This window comes from Phocoena sinus, chromosome 13, assembly GCF_008692025.1.
Source record: "Phocoena sinus isolate mPhoSin1 chromosome 13, mPhoSin1.pri, whole genome shotgun sequence".
NCBI classification, from domain to species: domain Eukaryota; kingdom Metazoa; phylum Chordata; class Mammalia; order Artiodactyla; family Phocoenidae; genus Phocoena; species Phocoena sinus.
The window spans coordinates 26,569,485-26,589,171 of NC_045775.1; the positions used below are offsets into that span (position 1 = coordinate 26,569,485).

Genomic DNA, 19,687 nt, shown 5'->3' on the forward strand with positions numbered 1-19,687 from the left:
TCCCATATTTGTATCCAAGTCAGTACCTATTCATTTAAAACTAAGTTCCAATTTGTGGCATAGACTGTGAATATTATCCTGTCAGCCCAGTTTCTTGAGTCCTGCAAGTTGTTTTACAGACCATTGTGAATGGTGGAATGCACTGAAATGCTGGGCATATTTAAAGCCTCCAGCTTTTTCTTCCAGCCTGGATCCTTTTGCTCATTGTGACCTTTTATAGTTGTACCATGAGATACTTGGAGTGGTTGTCACGATATTCCACTTTCTGGAATAACAGGCTGAAGGCCCATATACCTCTTGTTATTTGCTGTAGGTCCCAGGTGACCGTATGATGCAATGTAGTGAATTATGGTGATGGCCAGCAAAATGTCAAGCTGACAAGGTTATGGAATTTCTCAGCCAGCATTCTACATTACACCTTCCAGTTATATGTTCTAAAATATATGTGCCATAGCTAGACTTACAACCAGCATTCCACAAGCCAGCCTTAAAGATAACTTATTCTTTTTCCTCTTCATATGTGGAGAAAGTTTTATAGAACGCTGGCTGCACAGACTATATATCACCAGGTGATGTCTTGAGAGTGGCATGAACTTTTGAAACAGAAAGAAACTATTCATAGTTAAATACTTAACTTTTGTAGGTTGATTTTAAATTTGTTTTCTTTGACATAAAAGACTATTTAACTTTAAAAATAGCACCTGCCACAAAGAACTCAATGTACAGTGAGTGAGCTGGGGCAAAGAACTTTAAATTATAATTTAGATTTTGTGAAAATGCTGGAACAGGAGAATAGGTATTTTATTTCTCATTCGTAAATGGTTATAAATAGTGGCCTGTTATTGGTTGGAATAAGTCAGCAGAAACGGTTTCCTTTATGACCAGAGAGAAACAGGGTTATTGGAGTTCTCTTCTGGGATTATTGCTGTATCCACTTAGACTAGTACAGTTCTTGAAATATTTGTGTGGAAGCTATCTCAGAGGTTTAAAAATAGTTTTGAACAAAGCTAATTAAATTCATGTTGGATTCCAAAATCTGCTATTGATATTAGAAATAGAAGTCAGCTTCTTTGTTAAAAAAAAAAAAAAAGATAACATAGATGAAGTTATTTTAATAAAGATTAAAGGTAGTCCTCTTTGCATGGTGATGCAGGACCATAAAAATAACCATGCAAGCTGTAACTGCAAAACAATCTTAATAATCAATGGGAAGATTACTAGTTCTATCACCTTAAAATTTTTTTTTGTCAAAACATTACAATTGTTTTACTGTAGGTGATGTATTTATAGGGAAAGGAAAAAAAAACGGTAAAGCTGATATTTATCTAGTGCCCTGTAATTTAAAATGTTAGAAACACTGAGAATTAAAGTGTTTTCTTTCTTCGAGTAGAACTTAACAAGAGTAGTTAGAACATTTTTGCTTTCTTCTCGTATACTTTATGATGTGGAGTATCTCTTCTTTGCCTTAGTGAGCCGTTATACTCCTTCCCAAGTTTGAATCAGGTTCCAATATGTTACCATTATGCTTTCAAAGTTGTGGAATATCTGTGAGTTCCTTTAATGTTATTTCCTTTGGACCATCTTTATCCTACATCACAACCACTTTCCAATTTCACTTCCAGTGTCACCACTTTTCATTTCTTTGCCGTGCTTTTTTGTTGTTGCTGTTGGCCCTTTTGACTATACACTTCTGTAAAATGTCATGCGAGTTTATCAATGTAAAGTGAGGAGGCAACACAACTACCTGCTTTGCTGTCTGTGCATGAATTGAATAACAGATATGCTGGGATCAATCGCCAACAGCCTCTGAAGGAAGTGACGTGATTGATTACTGATCATGGTACACATCTGTTATTTATGTAGTGGTTTGTGGACCAAAGAGCTAGCAGTGAAGTTTGTACTTTATGCAGTTACCTAGTTAATATTGTGGCAAATGAAGTTCAAACCTTGTTGTTGGGGGATTGAAGTTGTTTAGCTAAACTGCATTAACTGAAATTCATGCATATTGGAACCATACATAGTGAGGAGTGCTTGTATTCCAGTTATAAATTATTTGTAGTATTGTGAAATCTTGGCCAGGCTCCCTGTGTCCTTCCCTATTACACACTGAACCCATCCAGCGTAGCCAACCTGTCATTTAGAAATTCAATTCAGAATTGAACTGGGAGTTACAAAGTCTTTGACTCAACCTCAGAGTCAGCTTTGACTCTTCTTCTTACTCTGCACCTCAGTGTGGATCAGACACTGGTGGAAACATATTCCAGACCCTATCCAGCGTGGGCAGTTTTGACTTCATCTGCCACATAGTGAGATCCTGGACATAGTTCTAGGTGCTTACCTTGGTCATTTTTTCCAGCTGTTTCCTTTCTCCTTCACTGTCTTCCCTCTTCTTTGGCTTGCTGTTTATTTCCTGTGTCCTATCTCCATGTTGTACTGATTGCCCATCTATCATAATATTACTTCATGTTTCTTTTTTTTTTTTTTTTTTTTTTGCGGTACGCGGGCCTCTCACTGTTGTGGCCTCTCCCGTTGCGGAGCACAAGCTCCGGACGCACAGGCGCGGCGGCCATGGCTCACGGGCCCAGCCGCTCCGCGGCGTGTGGGATCTTCCCGGACCGGGGCACAAACCCGTGTCCCCTGCATCGGCAGGCGGACTCTCAACCACTGTGCCACCAGGGAAGCCCACTTCATGTTTCTTTTAATTCTTGTTGCCATCATCCTAATCCATGGATTTTTCAACTTGTCTTTCAGTTATTTTAATAGTCTCCTATCTGACTGCTCCACCTAGGTCACTCTCCTTTCCAGCTAATGCCACATGCTATCACAAGAGTAATCTTCCTGGAAAATTTTCTCCTTGGGGGTCTACAAAATAACTTGCTAGGGCTTCCCTTTATCCACTGTCTGACTTAAGCCTACATCTCCCAGTTTATCACCTGACCCCTTCACTCAGGAATCTGGGGTTTCAACAAGATAGACTTTCTCGTTATCTCCCAAATATGCCTACCTCCCCCTTTCTTACACACTATCCTCCTAGGATATAATCCTTACTGTTTTTCTGAAGCCTATCTAGCTTCAAGGTCTTATCTCAAATGAGCTCTCCTGTAAAGTCTATTTTGACTTCCCAGAAATGACTTTTCACTGGAGTTCCACAGAATTTACATTTTCCAATGTTACTTATTTGTATTTTTAGTTATCATATATTACCTAGTAGTTCCAGTTAGCTTTTACTTTCTTCTGTAGTATGTTATTTGACAAAGTGGTAGCCATAAATGTGTTCATTCTTTCATCTAGTATTTTTTTTTTTTTTTGAGCTGCAGCCTTTTTTCTAAAAGCTGAGCTACATGCTAGAGGTAAAACATTAAAGTCCCTGACCTCACAGCACTCTAGTTGAATGAGATGTACGGAAAAGTAGTTAGGTGATTGTAATGCAGTAAGCCAAGCAGCACGATGAGCAGTGAATGTGAGCCCACAGAAGCACAGAGGAGAAGCACCAAACCTAGATGAGGGGCAATTAGAAGTGCTTCCAGGGAACTGAGGTTTAAGCAGTATCCAGAAGGTGAGTAGGAGTTAGGTAGGTGACGGGGGACATATGGAAAGAGTGTTCCAGGCCAAGGACACAGGGTATATAAAGCTTAAGGAGGGGTGAGAGGCCCTGTCCACTGAGGAACTGAATCAAGGTCAGTGTAGCTAGATTGTAGGGAATGATGTTTCAGAGAGAACAGGATCTCTATGATGAGAAAGATGTGGGAATATTTGATGAATGTTTAGAAGGCAGGACCTGGAGATGGATGTTTGGGTGGGTGAAAGAATAGAGCAGCCCTCAGGTTCCTGTTAAGGGTCTCTCAGTGAATGGAGATGTTAGGGGAAGATGATCAAGTTCCGTTTAGGACATTGTAAGTTTGAGATGCCTGTAGAAGATCTACAGGAAATAAACAGTAGTAGACAGTGTGGAGCACAGCAGAAAGCTTTGGCTAAGAAATACAGTTTTGGGTGACATCATCATATGATAGGCTAAAATCAGAATGTATGGAGTTAGTAAAGCAGAAGATTTTAAGACCAAATCTTGAAGCACATCAGTGTTTCAAGGGTGAGGAAAGAGTGGAGTCTGCAAAGAATATTAAGACACAGTGAACAAAGAGGAAAGAGCAAACTAGATGGGTTGAGATGTCACAGAAGCCAAGGGAAGACTGAAATCCATCCATTGGATTTAGCAACATGGAGACCATTAGTGACCTGAGTAAGAGGAGTTTCAGCATAGGAGAGGTGTGGGGAAAGGGAAACACAACGTTTTTGGCTGGTAGTGAGTGGAGAAGTGAGCAGACAATTCTTTTGGAAAGTTTGGTCATGGAGGAGAGGATTGAAGCAGAGTAGAAGCTGGAAGAAAATGGAGTTGAGGGGCTATTTTTTAAGCTGCTGGAAATCCGATCAATTCAAGGGCTGATAGGAAGAATTCATTCGTGATAAATAGGTTGGCCTGAAGTTGAATTTAGCCAGGATTTAAAACTCCTTTTAAAATTCTTCACCCAAACATGTCCTTTTATCTTTTGGTATTCTAAATAACTTTCCAACTATTAATCACTGCTACTTCTAGGTTTCGCTGTGGTCTTGTTATCCCAATGAGATTGCAAATTCCTGTAAAGCAGGATTCAAGCTATTCTCCCTTATTCTGGGTAGCACTTATTTCAGTGTCTTACGTAGAGAAAATTCTCAACAGATATTATTTTTAGCACTCTCCTTTGTTTATTCTTTGAGGAAATATTTAATGTCCACTGTGTGCCAGGCATTATTCTAGGTGCTGAGGGTACAAAGGTCATTAAACTAGGCATATCCCTTTCCCCCAAAGAGTTTATAATCTAGGGAGACAGTAAATAAACTAGTAATTAAATAGGAAAACACAGTAATTATAGAATGCAAGAGATATCCTGAGTGGCTACTTTATATATATAAAGTAGCTTTATATGTATAAATATATGTAATATATATATTATATGTATAAATATACATGTATATTTTTTCCCATGAATTCTTGCCACCATTGTGGGTGAACAACCACAAGCAATTGGAGAGCTAAATGACTTACTTAAGGTGGAAAGAAAAAGATAGTAAAAAAAAAAAAAAAAAAAAAAGGAAGTATTTTGTCATAGTGTATACTCCTTTGTTTACCATTTCTAAAGTCATTGGGAATATGATGGCTGTGCTTTGGGGGAGTTTTGTTGGTTGATTGTTACTTGGCATTTGAGAACTAACCACGCTCCACATTTTCTCTTTTCCTTTACAGTAATTTGCATCTTCCATGTATGAATGGAGGCCAATGCCAGTTCAAGGACAAATGCCAGTGCCCTCCAAATTTCACAGGGAAGCTTTGTCAGATTCCGGTCCATGGTGCTGGCATGCCTAAACTTCATCAGCATTCCCAGCAGTCAGGCAAGGCGTTGGGGAACGCATGTCGTCCACTCAACACATACTTTGCCTCTGACCATGACCAGCCAGCAAGGAGTCAAAGGTAAGCTGATTATTTGATTTTGCCCATTCATCAGTACCTCTGTTAACATGCCAACCCATACAGAAGCCAAGTGTCTGCAGGGCTGGTATTGGAACAGAATATGGGCCCAGGTATATGATGCCAGTGCTTTCTAGGCTGTAGGGAATGGTATCTAGGAAATAAGGAAAATGGAGCCCATCTTTCTCTGGTGATTCAGGACCAAGAGCTGATAAACATACATGGCACTGTTCTGGTAGGTCCTGGGAAATGGAAAGATGAACAAGATGGTGTTCTGGCCCTTATGGGATTAATAAGCTAGGAGATCACACAATACCTGCTGATGAACACCAAGTCTATTTTGTAGTCGAAGAGCTCTTGGTTTTAGTTCTAAACAATCTGTAACCTCACCTCCCTGGGCTTCAGTTTATTCATCTGTAGAGGAAGGTAAACTAGGTCACTTGGAGCTCAGAAATTCTATGACTAATCCATTCTTTTCAACCTGGCACCTCTTACACATGCACAACTTTTAAAAAAGGAGTCAGAGAAGTGTTACTGGCTCTTATTCTTTAAAACCTGAATCTTAGCATCAGAAGATGAAATTCTGTGTGAAAGCTGCAGAGAAAGAAAATAGAGATGTAAAATATCACACTTTGGTATTTTGTGTGTGTCACAGGAAGCACAAAAGTATGTACACACCAGGTTTAAGGGTAAGAGAACTATGCTTTGTGAAATTGTGTTGTAAATCCCACAGTCTCTACGATGGAAACTTTGTGAGAAATTCAAAAATAATCAAACTCTTGAGTCTTTATTACTTTTGTTTGATAGAATGTATGACCACAAGTAGCACAAATTTCATAGTTTTATGACTCCTCTGAAAAAAATTTTTGTCTCATGGATCTGTTACTGTGAGAAGTTTAAATTTCTCTTTGTAAAAGCAGTTTTATTATTTAAAGTATATAAATTCAGGATTCATTTTTGAGTGTCCCCTTTTACTCTCAAGAGTTTTTTAATGGCTGTGCAGCAAAAATAGATACACACTAAAAATGTATCACTTATCCCAGGTATAATGTATAGGTACTTAAGTATATGTGTGTATATAAAATTTAGTTTCATGCTGACTAGCATGAACATTTACTTTCATCCTGATGTGCGTATTAATTATTTATGACTGATAAGTTTTCTTCCCAATCTGTTTTAGTGAAATTTCCTCCTAACATAGTCAATATCCATGTGAAGCACCCTCCTGAGGCCTCAGTCCAGATACATCAGGTTTCAAGAGTTGATGGCCCAACAGGCCAGAAGGTAAAAGAAGCTCAACCAGGCCAGTCCCAAGTCTCTTACCAAGGGCTTCCTGTCCAGAAGACTCAGACGGTCCATTCCTCATACTCCCACCAGCAAGTCATTCCTCACGTGTATCCGGTGGCTGCTAAGACGCAGCTTGGCCGGTGCTTCCAGGAGACTATTGGGTCGCAGGTGAGCCACACTGCCCAGCCTATTTTAGTGATGTGTTCTAGGTATAGTCTCATTGTAGTAGGAAAGACAGACTTGGTAGAAATAAGTTTTTTTGTAGAAGGGGTTGGCAAACTGACCTGTGGGCCTGTTACTGTAAATAAAACTTTATTGGACACAGCCACACCCATCATTTACATACTGTCTATGTCTGCTTTCATGCTATGGACAGACGGATGGTATACTTTCAATGAGGTCATATGATCTGAAATGCCTAAAATATGGTCTGCAAAGCCCTTTTCAGAAAAAGTTTGCCATAATTTGTCATCTTTTATTTTCTTATACAAATTTATAACTAGAATGGCAACGCATGAGTTGTTTGAAGTGCATTTTAAATAGCATTGGATTTATGTGTAACTTTAGGTCTATATATCGTAAAGTGAGAGAGAGGCTGACTTCTCTTTAAAACTCATCATTGAATGTGCATAGTAAAAGCAACATAAAATTACTGGTTCCTCTACCCCAGTTACTTGGTGCTTCCTGCTTTGGAATTATGTGATAATGACATAGCTTTGTCCTACGGTTCTTCTCCTGTCACCTGATTATGGTTTGAACCCCCTGTGAGAAAAATAGGCGAGATCTATTTATTATTCCTGCTGTTACCTGAATATTCAAAAAATTGTGTGTGTGTTTGTGTGTGAGTGCAATATCTGTTCGTAGTAGAATCAATCGTTCTTGCTTTTGAAACCTGGAGAACACTTTTAGATGCTGGGCAGGTCCATGGTTGGGTCATCCCCTTGCCCAGGGGAAGAGGTAAAATTGGTTTGTAGACCAGAATGGAAAGAACAGCCATGTAGAGTTATAAGACCTTGGTTAGAGCCATGGGCTCAGCACTTGGTGGCAGGGAGCCAGCTTCCTTATTTGTAAAGTGGAGACAAGAATATGGGGCTTTGTCAAGATTAGACAAGGTAATGTGACATGCTCTGCAAATGTTACAGAACTATGCAACTACTAGCTTAGAAGACACTTACCTATTGATAGAGTCAAACATAAAATGAGAGCAGGTGATTGCTTATGTCATGTAACTTCAGTAAGACAGGGAAGGCTTGATGCCCCACACAACCTTGGTCTGCCTGCGGAGCCTGAAATGCCTACTTAAGAGGGACCTTTTCCTTCCTCATTGAAGACCAGGTTTAAACACATGCTTTTTGGAGAAGGAATATCATCAGTTTACATTTAGCTTAGAAGTAAAGACTGGATTACTGTGTTAAGGGCAAGTTTTTATAGGGGCAGTGGGGCTGAAGTAAACCTCATATGCTGCACAGTTTGCCCCAGACAAGCCTTGGAGAAGGAGGATGAATTTGGTGCCATTTGCATTGTTTAGTCATTTCAGCTTAGGTTGGTCATGAGAAAGGAAAAAAGCAGGTCCTTTTAAAATTCTGTGCCCAGTATCCTTCTCCCTAGTTTCCAAGTTGGAACACAGATGGTAAAAAGCAAGAAAATGAGATGTCAACAGACTTGTTATTCTTGTACATATAATCGTAGGCAGATGATTGCTAACTAGAAAGAATATAAACAGATTATTTACTTTTAGGCCTAAGCTGGACTATACAATCCACATGAATTGGGTAGTTGGTGGAGTTACCCAAATAATCCAAACTCGGTGGAACACTTTTTTGTCTTATCTGGATACTTCTCTGACTTTTGGTCTGTATGATCCAGACAGTGATCTCAATACTTAATTCATTTTGCATGTGTAGTAACTAATACACAGCTTCAAAATAAGACCTGTTTTGCGAAAACATTCTCAGAAGATATTTGTTGGTGAGAAATATTGCTGAATGCCCACGATTGTCCAGTTTGCGCAATTAGGATGATCCAAGCATTAAAAAAAAAAAATTACTGGCAAATTGTCAATAGTATATAAGATGTATCCTACAAAGGTGTTTGGAAATATTTGTGCCTTCTTGCTGTGGTTGGTGTGCAAACATAGTTACAGAGGGAGGTACAGGTGGATTTTAAATAAATGGCAGAAACGACTGCATAAATACTCACTAGTGCTTTGCTCAGTGAGAAAACTCTTATTAGATACAGATTACAACTACTGGGACCTTCATGTCATAGTCATCAGTAAGCACTTATGTTTATGTATTGCCATTAGAGGTCATATACAAAACAAATTTAGTAGAAAAAGACCTTGTTTCTGTGGCACATTCTAAAAATGAGGTAGTAAACTTGAGGTTGAAAAGCCAACATGAACTGTGATCAGTGTATTTAAATTCATGGGAGCTTCATAGAATAGAATTTCAGGAACTGCTTGGATGTTGGAGGAAAATGGATGATTGGTTAGGAAACTAAGCTCACAGAGAAGTGGGGGAGAAATTAAACAGAAGAGAGAGAACACTGCAAGAAACAGGTAAGGAGGAAGTGTCAGAAGAGACCAGAGAAGTAAACTAGTTTAGAGTTCCTGGCAGGCTTTGGCACAGATATGAAGCCTTTTAAACCTGAGGCATAGGGCAAAGTAAAAGATTTGGTATCAAGGTAAAAATTGCATGATGCCCCGTTGATCAGGTGATCAAACTCAGAATCATTAAAAGGGGGACAACTGATATCATATGCCTCCTGATGGGATGCAGTATGAAGTGTAGAGCAACACCTTAAAGGTATTCTTGCCAAAGATGTGTGAGCTGAATCTAATCAATCCTTTACACCTAACCTCCAGCTCATAGGGAATACTGAGGGTGAAGAAACAAGCCAAAACTATCATACTCCCTCACATCAGAAAGAATGATAATGTAGGGTATTATTGCTTGGTTTCTTCATATCGTTAAAAAATAAAGATTGACTTCCTCAGAAAGAGACTAAAGAGAGACAATAGCGCATATAATATATGAGCCTTAATCATATCTTGGTTTTAAAAAAATCAAAACCCAGCTCTGAAAGACATTTGAAGAACAATTGAGGAAGCTTAAATACTGGATATTAGATGGTATTTTGGAACTATTATTTTCTTAGGTGTGATAATGGTGTTAGAGGTATGTAGGGTAGTGTCCTTATTCTTGAGTGAGGAATGCCATGATGTCTGTAATTTACTTTCAAATGCCTTTTATACACAAATATAACAAAATTGTAAAAATTGTTGACTCTGAGAGGTGGGAAAGCAAGTGATCACTGTATTATTCTTTGAATTATCTCAGCATATTTGAAAATTCCTTATGAGGAAAAGAAGGAAAATGTGAACATTTCCTAGACTTATGAATAGAATAATTTTATGATGAACTTAAAAGCTCTAAGTTTAATACATTTAATGAACTTTTAGAAAATTTTAAAAGTTTCAACTTTTGAATGAGACGGGAGTGGACGTGGGGCTGGTAGACATGAGGAGGTCAGGGAAGAGAAGTTGGCCTTAGTCCAATTGTGAAATGATCAGGGTCCAATCTAAGAAGTAAATTTAAAGATGAAGAGATTAATGCAGAGGCTTTTGTGAAGAATCCAGCATCAGGATTTGATTATGGGCTGTTGTGAAGAAAAAGATGGTGCTGAGTTGGAGAGTATTCTGAACTCCCTGGCTTCAGAAATCAGATCAATGCGCTCTCTGATTGATTAACTGACCCTTGGAGGGGAGGACTGTGAGGTAAAGATGAGTAGCTACATCTTTGTTTTAACCAGTTCCATCTTTGAGTGATGTCAAGAATCAGGTATTCTTGAATATCAATCATGGAGTCCAGTGCTGTTTTAGAGATGAAGTGAGAGAGGATTAATGGAGAAAACTCAGTGCTCAGTGACTAGACTTAGTGATGATAGTTAAATTAATAAGAACAGAGATTGTTTTGGCTTGTATTATAAAGTGGAACGAGGAGGAATAATGGGATTGGAAATATCTAAAGTGTTTTTCACCTTGATGGAAAGTGTCAAGATAAAGGGGGAAATACCTTTCCTATTGTAGAAAGTGATGTTTCGTCTTTCAGAGTCCTAAAAATAATTTCTTGTTCTTAAGATTATATAAACTGTTGATTTCTGTGTGAATCAGGCTGGGTACAGGCATCACTAAATTCACTTTAAAGTATTAGAAGAATAGAAATTAATCTAATAGAACGTACAGGGTGGCTAAGAGGAATTGGTTTCTTGAATGTAAGTCAAGTTTGAAGTAGCTGAAAAGTCATAATTTTGGCAGAGATAAGTATCTGTGCTGTCTGCAGTAAACAGTGGTATGCCATATATATTTGAAAACATTTCTGAGATTTTGCTCAATGTATAGATAGATCAAATTAGGATTACATTTCTAGGGGTTATAATTACCAGCTACTTGGAGTATAATCTCATGTTTTCATGTGCTTAAAACTTCAACATTTCCAGTCAAGTTTTCATCTCTGGGGACAGGCCAAATTTCAGAAAAATACCCCTCAAATCTATTTTTGCATCACAGGGTCATCGAATGTGTACACTTTTTCCATTGTGCAAGGGTGTCCTTTATTTTAAACTGGTTCTCTTAACAGTGACTAAATTTGAGATTTATTTGGCATCTGAGTGTTTGGTTGTTTCAAACATGTTTTATTTATTGCCCAATTACTGGAAATAAATGTTTACAGTGACCTAATGATGTCAGATGGTATGAAAAGACCTTGTGTGAGAGGTAGGGTTCAGAGTCCAGCTTCCATGTTGGGTGTGCCATTGCTGCCTTGTGAAATCATATGCTTTTTGTTCATTGTGGAAACATGCCCCTTAATTAGACAGGAGTTACAAGATGAGACAAAAATTCAAGTGCCTCAAGACTTTCCGATTGCAAGTGCCAAAAGAGCAGCAAATTCCATGTATAAATACCTGAGTTAAATAAGGATAGAAATACTAGAAAACCTGAAGTAGATGTAAACAGAAGAGAGAGGGTATTTTTAGTACAGCACTCTAGCACGGATAAAGATAATCAAATAACATACAAACCCACTTTGATAGTTGGCAACCATAAAATCCCCATAATGATTAAAAAAAAAAGCCCATGGGTACAAGACGTACAAACTATAAGGTATAAAATAAGCTATAAGGATATACTGCACAACATGGCGAACATAGACAATATTTTACAATAACTATAAATGGAGTATAAACTTGAAAAGTTGTGTACCACTATATTGTATATCTGTAACATGTAATATTGTATAGCAACTGTACTTCAATTAAAAAAATACAGTTTAATTTACAAAACCATAAGAAACACTCTAAGATTAAATTCTCTAATATATGTTCTATAGAAGAAAACAAGCTTTATGTGGATTAGGAAGAAAAGGACCACTTCTTGATGTGAAATCCTGATATCGTTGGAAAAACCTTTCTTTCCTTTAATTACTGGTCATATAAATTTTAAGCCCTGGGGCAAAAATTGAGTTAAAATGACACGAGAACAGCTTGGGATCCTCTTAGAGGTTCCAGAAGTTGTTCTAACAGTTCTTTTTGGACAGGAAGAATAGAAACAGAATGGGCCACCGGAGAAAAAGATTCTTTAATTGGAGATTGGTCTCTTTTGGCAGACAAATTCAATAACATCCTCAAGCTCTAAACCTTAACACTGGAACGAGCATACACACACACACACACACAATTCTGAAGGGCCAAGCAGATGCACTTTGCTTTTGTTTAAAAAAACTTTAAAAAAATAAGCATCATGGAGAAATTAACCGGAAAGTGTGAACTCACTGAAGTGGAAAAGTAACTGAACTACATGGCTGAAAGTACTTTTTTAAAAAGTCTCAGGACTTTGAAGAAAAGTATTTCCTGGTTTCTTCCACACAGAAGCCAATGAGAAAGTAGAGAAACAGATGCCTGTCAGTTCCACACGGCAGAAAAAAACAGAGATGGATAAGTAGAGATGTAGCTGTAGATATGGGCTGCAGACTTTGCAAATCTCTTCTCAGTGATGGAAAAGGAATTTAGTGCTCAATTAAGGGATCAAGGACATGAAGTTCCGCTTAGAAACCTCTTCTTTGATTTCCTCAGACTCTTCTCTGCCCTGATGATGAGCATTACTGGGGTGAGGCCAGAAGCTATGATGAAGTACCAATTTTATCCTGATGGGGGGATGATGCCAGCCTGGTTGTAACACTTTCGGTCTGGTTAATTCCCTAAATTGAGTCCATAAACTGCATAAATAGATGAGAAGTCTAAACAAAGAATAACTATAAAACATTTTACCAGAGGCTCTTTGCCTCTTGTATCTGTGTTATCCCTTATGTGGGAAGGAGAACTGAGTCATCCAGGCTGGGTCAACAGTGGGCACAGGTGTGTATGTGGCTCTCTTCTCTTCCCCATTTCCCCAGGCCACATGCTCTTGGGGTCGGGGCCCTCCGGGTGAACTTGGCCTTCTTGCAGAGGGGCTGCTGGACAGTGATGAGGGAAGGCAGGGCCAGAGCCACCAGACATCTGCCTTCTCCAGGAGCAGAGACCCCTGTGGGGGTGTGCTGATTGCATTTACTGAAGTTTGGCCTCCTTCAGGTGGAATAAGTCATAAACACCAGGCACTTCCTATGCCATCTGGGGTTTACTTCAGTATCCTACTCAAATAGTCCTTTGGCATAATCTAAGAAATATTTAATTGACTGTTAGGGAGTCTGGTTGTCCCCAGCAACTGTAAAATGGCCATCCTTGCCAAACCTTACCTGTGTCAACAGCAGAGGGTGTCACTGAAGGTGTCACATGCATCGCAGTGATAGGTCTTGGACCTCTGCAGTGTCGATTGGTCTTTCCAACTGCCTCTGCCAGATGGACCTTGTGCAGGGGCCCTCTTCCTTGGGGTTGAAAAGATCAATAAAGACAGGGATAAGACCCAAAGGGGAAACACACTGCACATGAAAGAGAACATGTCTCCATGTCACTGGGCTTCTGCCAGTGGTGGGAAGAACCGCTGGTTTTACTTGGATTGAGAATGTAGGACTGAGACATTAGGATAATCAAAATACAGATTCTTAGAACTGAAGTAGAGTACTTAAGAGAATGGGTGATGACCCAGACATTACCCTTCCTACTGCCTAATATCGAGTCTTTACCCAGGCCGATGTCCTCTGGGCACCAAAGAGGCTGTCAGCTTCAGGTGTTCACTTACCCTGACCTGTTTAATAGATAAGCAAGTTTACGATTCTTCGGTCCGCTCAGATGTTTTTCATTTTATTTATGATAAAGGCAGTGAAAATGCCTTTATATATACCTATTAACTAAACTCCTGTTTTTTCAGAGGAGTAGGCATTGAAAATAATCATGGGGCAGTTCAGAGTGGATGCATGTTGTGTCACTTCTGATGTTGACAAAGTGGCAAGATTTTGTGATCATTACATTTGAAGATGACAGTTCTGAGCACGTTGGAAGTGGTTTTAAGAGCCCGTGACTTGAACTGATGGCTGGTTTAGGCTCTATACGTTACAAAAATGTGTGAAGTGTCAAAGCTGGTATTTCTAGGATCTGATGTTGTTTCTTGGCTTTGTCTGCATTACCCCTTGGAACTGAGATTTGCTAAAATGAAGTGGAATCATCTGATTTGCTGAAAAACAAAACAACACAGTTCTTCAGAACCTGACCCATAAAGTTGTAGTGAAAAAAGCAACATTACCCTTTGTTGAAAGACAATAAAAGGATTCCCCAACTCTGCCCCGCACCTTCCCCCACAATGATGATAAATACTGTTTTTTTTTTCTCATCCTCATTCCATTTTTTCTCCTTTTGTATATCAAAGAATTTATAGGGCTTCCCTGGTGGCGCAGTGGTTGAGAGTCCGCCTGCCGATGCAGGGGACACGGGTTCGTGCCCCGGTCCGGGAAGATCCCACATGCCGCGGAGCGGCTGGGCCCGTGAGCCATGGCCGCTGAGCCTGCGCGTCCGGAGCCTGTGCTCCACGACGGGAGAGGACCACAGCATGTGAGAGGCCCACGTACTGCAAAAAAAAAAAAAAAAAAAAAAAAAAAAGAATTTATATATGAAATTGGATATTGTTTCAACAAGATCTCTCTTTGAGACTTGTGCATTTACTCTAGTGATACTGCTGTTGTGTAGTTTGGAAACTGGTTTTGAAGGAAGTGTTTCAGAACCGGTTAACAAGCTGCACGTGAAAACTAGCCTTCGATTTTCTGCAGCTCACCCATTTAACGTATTCTCAGTGAATCCGAAAGCTTCTGATGCTCAGTTCAGCCTCTCGTGGGCTGAATACCACCATTGAGGGCATTTAAAATAACATGTATTCAGCCCTGAAGAGAATTCTGAAATCCGGACAGAGGAGTTATAAATATTTTGAACAAAGACAGCAATGCTTTCAAGATGACACTTTGGAGAGGACTGGCTTAGAGTGTGCAGGCTTTGATGGAGTTGAGAAAATGGTCTGACGGCTCTGTGGCTTTGGGGCAGGCATCTTAGTAAGGCCGTGTATTTTTATAAAATAGTTGATAGTGAACATTCACATGTATGGCCTTACCTGACCTTCAAAACAACCTCATAACAAGGAAAAGTAGGTATTCTTGTCTCCCATTTACTTAAGTGAAACTTGAGGCTCAGAGAGGTAAGGGGACTAGCTTGTGTTGGTATTTCCAAATAATAGCTCTTTTTCCACTTTGGCAAACTCACCATATCTCTGGCCCTTGGTTTCTTTATTTTTCAAATAACTGGTTTGGCTGAGAAGACTACCAAGGCCTCTTTTAGTCATGCAGTCCTCTGACTGTGATGATTTTGATGTCTCTCTTCTTTTCTGCAATCTTAGACGCCACTGATACTTACATATGCACAGGATCTGTGGACAAAGCAAACTGTACAAACCTCGAATACAGTCAGTACCTAGAAAGATCTTTCAAATCCACCCCGACTTCAGAGACTCAAGTGTTTGCTCCTCTAAAAAGCATTTCAATCCTTTAGTGCACATTGCTCTCCCCTCCCGACCTTTTACTGCATGTAGAATCCAATCAGACCATTTTGAATTTAGTTGTTTTAAAGTTGATGATCTTGTGCCTCTCTTCTCTTCCCCACAAGCTTGTGCTTTGCATGAGGACAGGGCCACTTACAGACTGAGCTCAGTACTGGGCACAGGTGAGTCGTCAATAAGTATATTAGTATTAGTCAGTGTAGGCTAGGTTCTGCTGCAGTAATAAACATTACAGAAGCTTACACTTTGTATGCACTATATGTCTAACAGGTGAGCAGGGGGGCTCTGTGCTACACATCTCTCAGGGACTCAGGCTGTTGGTGGTTTCCACCATGTTACTGCTGTGCTATATGGAATACATGACCTCTCAATTCTGACAGCAAGAGAAGTCTTAACCCCCAATGTGACTGTAATTGGAGATAGTCTGTAAGGAAGTAATTAAGATTAAATAAAGTCATAAGGGTGGGGCCCTGATACGTTAGGATTAGTGTTCTTGTAATAAGAGATACCAGAGAGCTCCCTCTCTTCATGTGAGGACATAGCAAGATGGCAGCCTCTTATAAGCCAGGAAGAGAGTCCTCACCAGAACTGGCCATGCTAGCACCTTGATTTTGGTTTTTGACACTCCAGAACTGGGAGAGAAAATAAATGCTATTGAAGCCACCCCGTCTCTGGAGTTTCGTAATGGCAGCCCAAGCTGACTAACAGTAAGGGACCAGAGCATGTGGGGAAGCAAGTGGTTCTTTGGTGAGCAGTAAATGTTCCCACCACAAGTGGCAGAGCAGTGGTCAAGACAGACATGGTTCCCTGCTCCCAGGGAATTAAAGAAACTTATTAATATGGCTTGTGGCATTCAGTTTTTCTATACTACTTGTGACCAAACCACAGGTAATTATGAGTTTTGAGTTCTGTGTACTTGGATGAGATACCGAAAAACTGAAAGCTTAACCAAGTGAGGCACATGTTACAGCTGACATAGTGTTATGAGGCCTCAAATGGGTTTTTGTTCCTTTCAGTATCTCTATGTAAACAAAAATGAAACTGACAAACAATGAAGCTTCATAGAAAGAATTTCTCTCAATACAATTCTAGAAATAAGCACTGGGGAGAGTAGGCCTTATGTTCATCATTTGTGAGTGATCTGATTGCTGTAGTAATAACCATGCCATGCCTACATGCCTGTCTTTATTTCCTCCCTCATCTTGAGTCTAACTTTATAAAGGAAATATCCTTGGTAATGGAAGTTTGGATAAATTTCATGTTTGTACCATCTAGTACTAGGATTTATGGTGTTATTTGTGTTTTGCTGCAAGGAAAGGCTAACAGGAATTATGTTGGGATATAATCATGAAAAAACATAATTCTTTTTGCAATTTAAGAATAGCAAGACACATACATCATAGCTTGCTAGACTTGACTGTTGAAATACTCAAATCATTGTAGAGGTGGAGAAAATAGGCAGCCCAAATTTGATCGTTTATTTAGAAAAGATGTCAAGTAGAATCATACGTTTCATGCTTAAGAATTTTTTCTCCTTTTATGTTACTTTAAAACCATTTTTGCCTTAGTGTAACTTTAAAAATACTGTTTCATAAAACTAAAGTAGTTGTCTGGAATTCCTTGAAGCCCATGGTTTGGCTTCAGCAGGCTTTAAACAAATACACTGTCAGAAATCAATGTGGATACATTTCCAACAGTTAATGCCCTAGTCACAGTAGATACTTTGTAAAATCAATACCCTGAAATATCAGAGGATTATGGTTGTATCAGATACACCACATGCCTAACATTGTTTTAATTACTCTAATAAAAGAAAGCTGGGTGGACTTTAAAAAAACAAAACAAAAACAACAAAAAAAATCTTGCCTGTAAAGAATGTTCTGCTCAAGCCAAAGCAAATTTTTTACAAGTTCTTTTAGAAAATCTGGAAGTATTTAAGCGTTTTCCTCTTCTTCTTATGAGACAATGCCTGTTACCCTGCCAGTGCTCCATCGTACAATATTCTCCTTTATGACAACAGGCGTTTAGAACAAGTTGATCAAATATGTTGCTATAGTTACGTTAGTGATAGGGTTCAGAGATTTGGACCCTTTTTCTCATTGGCACATAGACATGAACATGTTTAATGTTCTGGTATATGGATGCTGAAGAGTTCTCATGAGGTTTTCTAGTTTGATTTGGAGCCATAGTTGGTCCACAGGCTGGAGGACTGTTTTGCTCGGAAGATGGGCAGAAGTCATTTTGCCAAAGTGGAGATGTGTTTATATCACAGCGAAAAGATTAATAGAAACAAAGAGGCCCTGTGACAGAAGTTTGGATTAATTGTTACATTACATACAGGGAGAACTTTCCCCATGAGTGTCCTGGTTCTGGTTTTTATGAGAAATCCAGATTTTCAAAAATGGGATTCACATTCCCTCAACCAGATTCATAGAGCTGAGGGTGTAGCTTCTGTTTGCCAGAATACCTCAAGGCTTTGTGCCAGAACATTGAATAAGGTGCTTCTGGGTGGGGTAGAGGTGAGCATGGCAGTTGCACAACTTGGAATAATTTATGGGACAACCTGTGCAGAGTGGGTTGATCAACCATAATGTGACTTTAAAATGAGTCATCGCTCAGGGCATGGAAAATCTGGTCTCATGACTGTCTTGAATATTTCTGATATTCGCCTATTGATAATCATCTATTCATTATAATTCTTATAATTTAGAAGGAGCCATTTAAAAGCCGTGACTGTTTTTAGAAAGAGCTGCCTTTTTTGTGTGAATAGTGACTAGCAGGAAAGGGAGAGGGTATGAAGCAGGGTCCAGAAGAGGAGGCCCATTCTGGTCATCACTGATCAAGTTGGTCCAGGTCATGGTATGATGTTAGGACTAGGAAGCATGTGGCAGCAGGGAATCTAGTGTATCAACCTGGCAGGCAGGGAACATTTAAGGAACATGGAGCTTCACAGGTTACCCTCACCCCTGCTCTAGAGTCTTCATAAAATCATAGAATCTAGGTGCATCAACGAATATTTGCAATTAGTCTATCCTTAAAATTTGATTGGTGAGGAAGCTAAAGTCCAGAGATAAATAAATTTGCTTCACGTCTTGTTTTGAGTTTATGGTAGGTAAGGGCCAAGACTGAGGCTTTCTGCTTCCTACTCCAATATTGTTTCTACTGTTCCATCCAGGCTCTTAGGTCATTTCTCCTGGGTGTGGAGGATTCACAAGAAACCATTGCTGTCTGTATAAGTCAGCTTGGGCTGCCATAAAAAATACTACAGACTGGGAGGCTGAAACAACCAAAATTTATTCTCATAGTTCTGGAGATTGGAAGTCTAAGGTCAAGATGTTGAGAGATTCAGTTCCTGGTCGGGCTCTCTTCCTGGTTTGTAGATGGCCACCTTGTCACTGTCTTCAGATGGCAGAGAGAGAAAGGGCTCTGGTCTGTCTTCCTCTCCTTCTAAGGACACTAATCCTATCACAAGGGCCCCACCCTCATGACCTCATCTAAACCTAATTACCTCCCAAAGGTCTTACCTCCTAATATCATCCTGTTAGGGGTTAGATGTGAATTTGCATGGAGGGGCCACACCAACATTCAGTCCATTAATACTAGCTGAACGTGAAAAGAACAGATACATTCGCTGGGACATGTTTTAGGGAGTTCCATGTTCTGCGGTGTCCTTGTGATTGCACCATGTATGCTTGGGAGTAAATGCAGAGTAGGCTTCACTATTTTGGCTTCATGGTCTTGGTCCTCTGGCACCAAGACATGGCATGTGACAAGAAGGATCTTGATGTCCCCAAAGTGAAATCATCTGCTGCTTGAACATTGATATTAACTGGTTGACTTATTGTGATACCATGTTGTCCTTATTGAGT

The 19,687-nt window shown here is 39.5% G+C and overlaps 1 protein-coding gene across 1 annotated transcript in view; it reads left to right on the forward strand.

Annotated features, from left to right (window-relative positions):
• LTBP1 (latent transforming growth factor beta binding protein 1) overlaps nt 1-19,687 on the forward strand; it is a 426,823-nt gene that overhangs the window by 213,461 nt on the left and 193,675 nt on the right. The window contains 3 exon segments of the mRNA XM_032653008.1: nt 5,279-5,435; nt 5,437-5,503; nt 6,681-6,955. Of these exon segments, the coding sequence (XP_032508899.1) occupies nt 5,279-5,435; nt 5,437-5,503; nt 6,681-6,955 (499 nt within the window).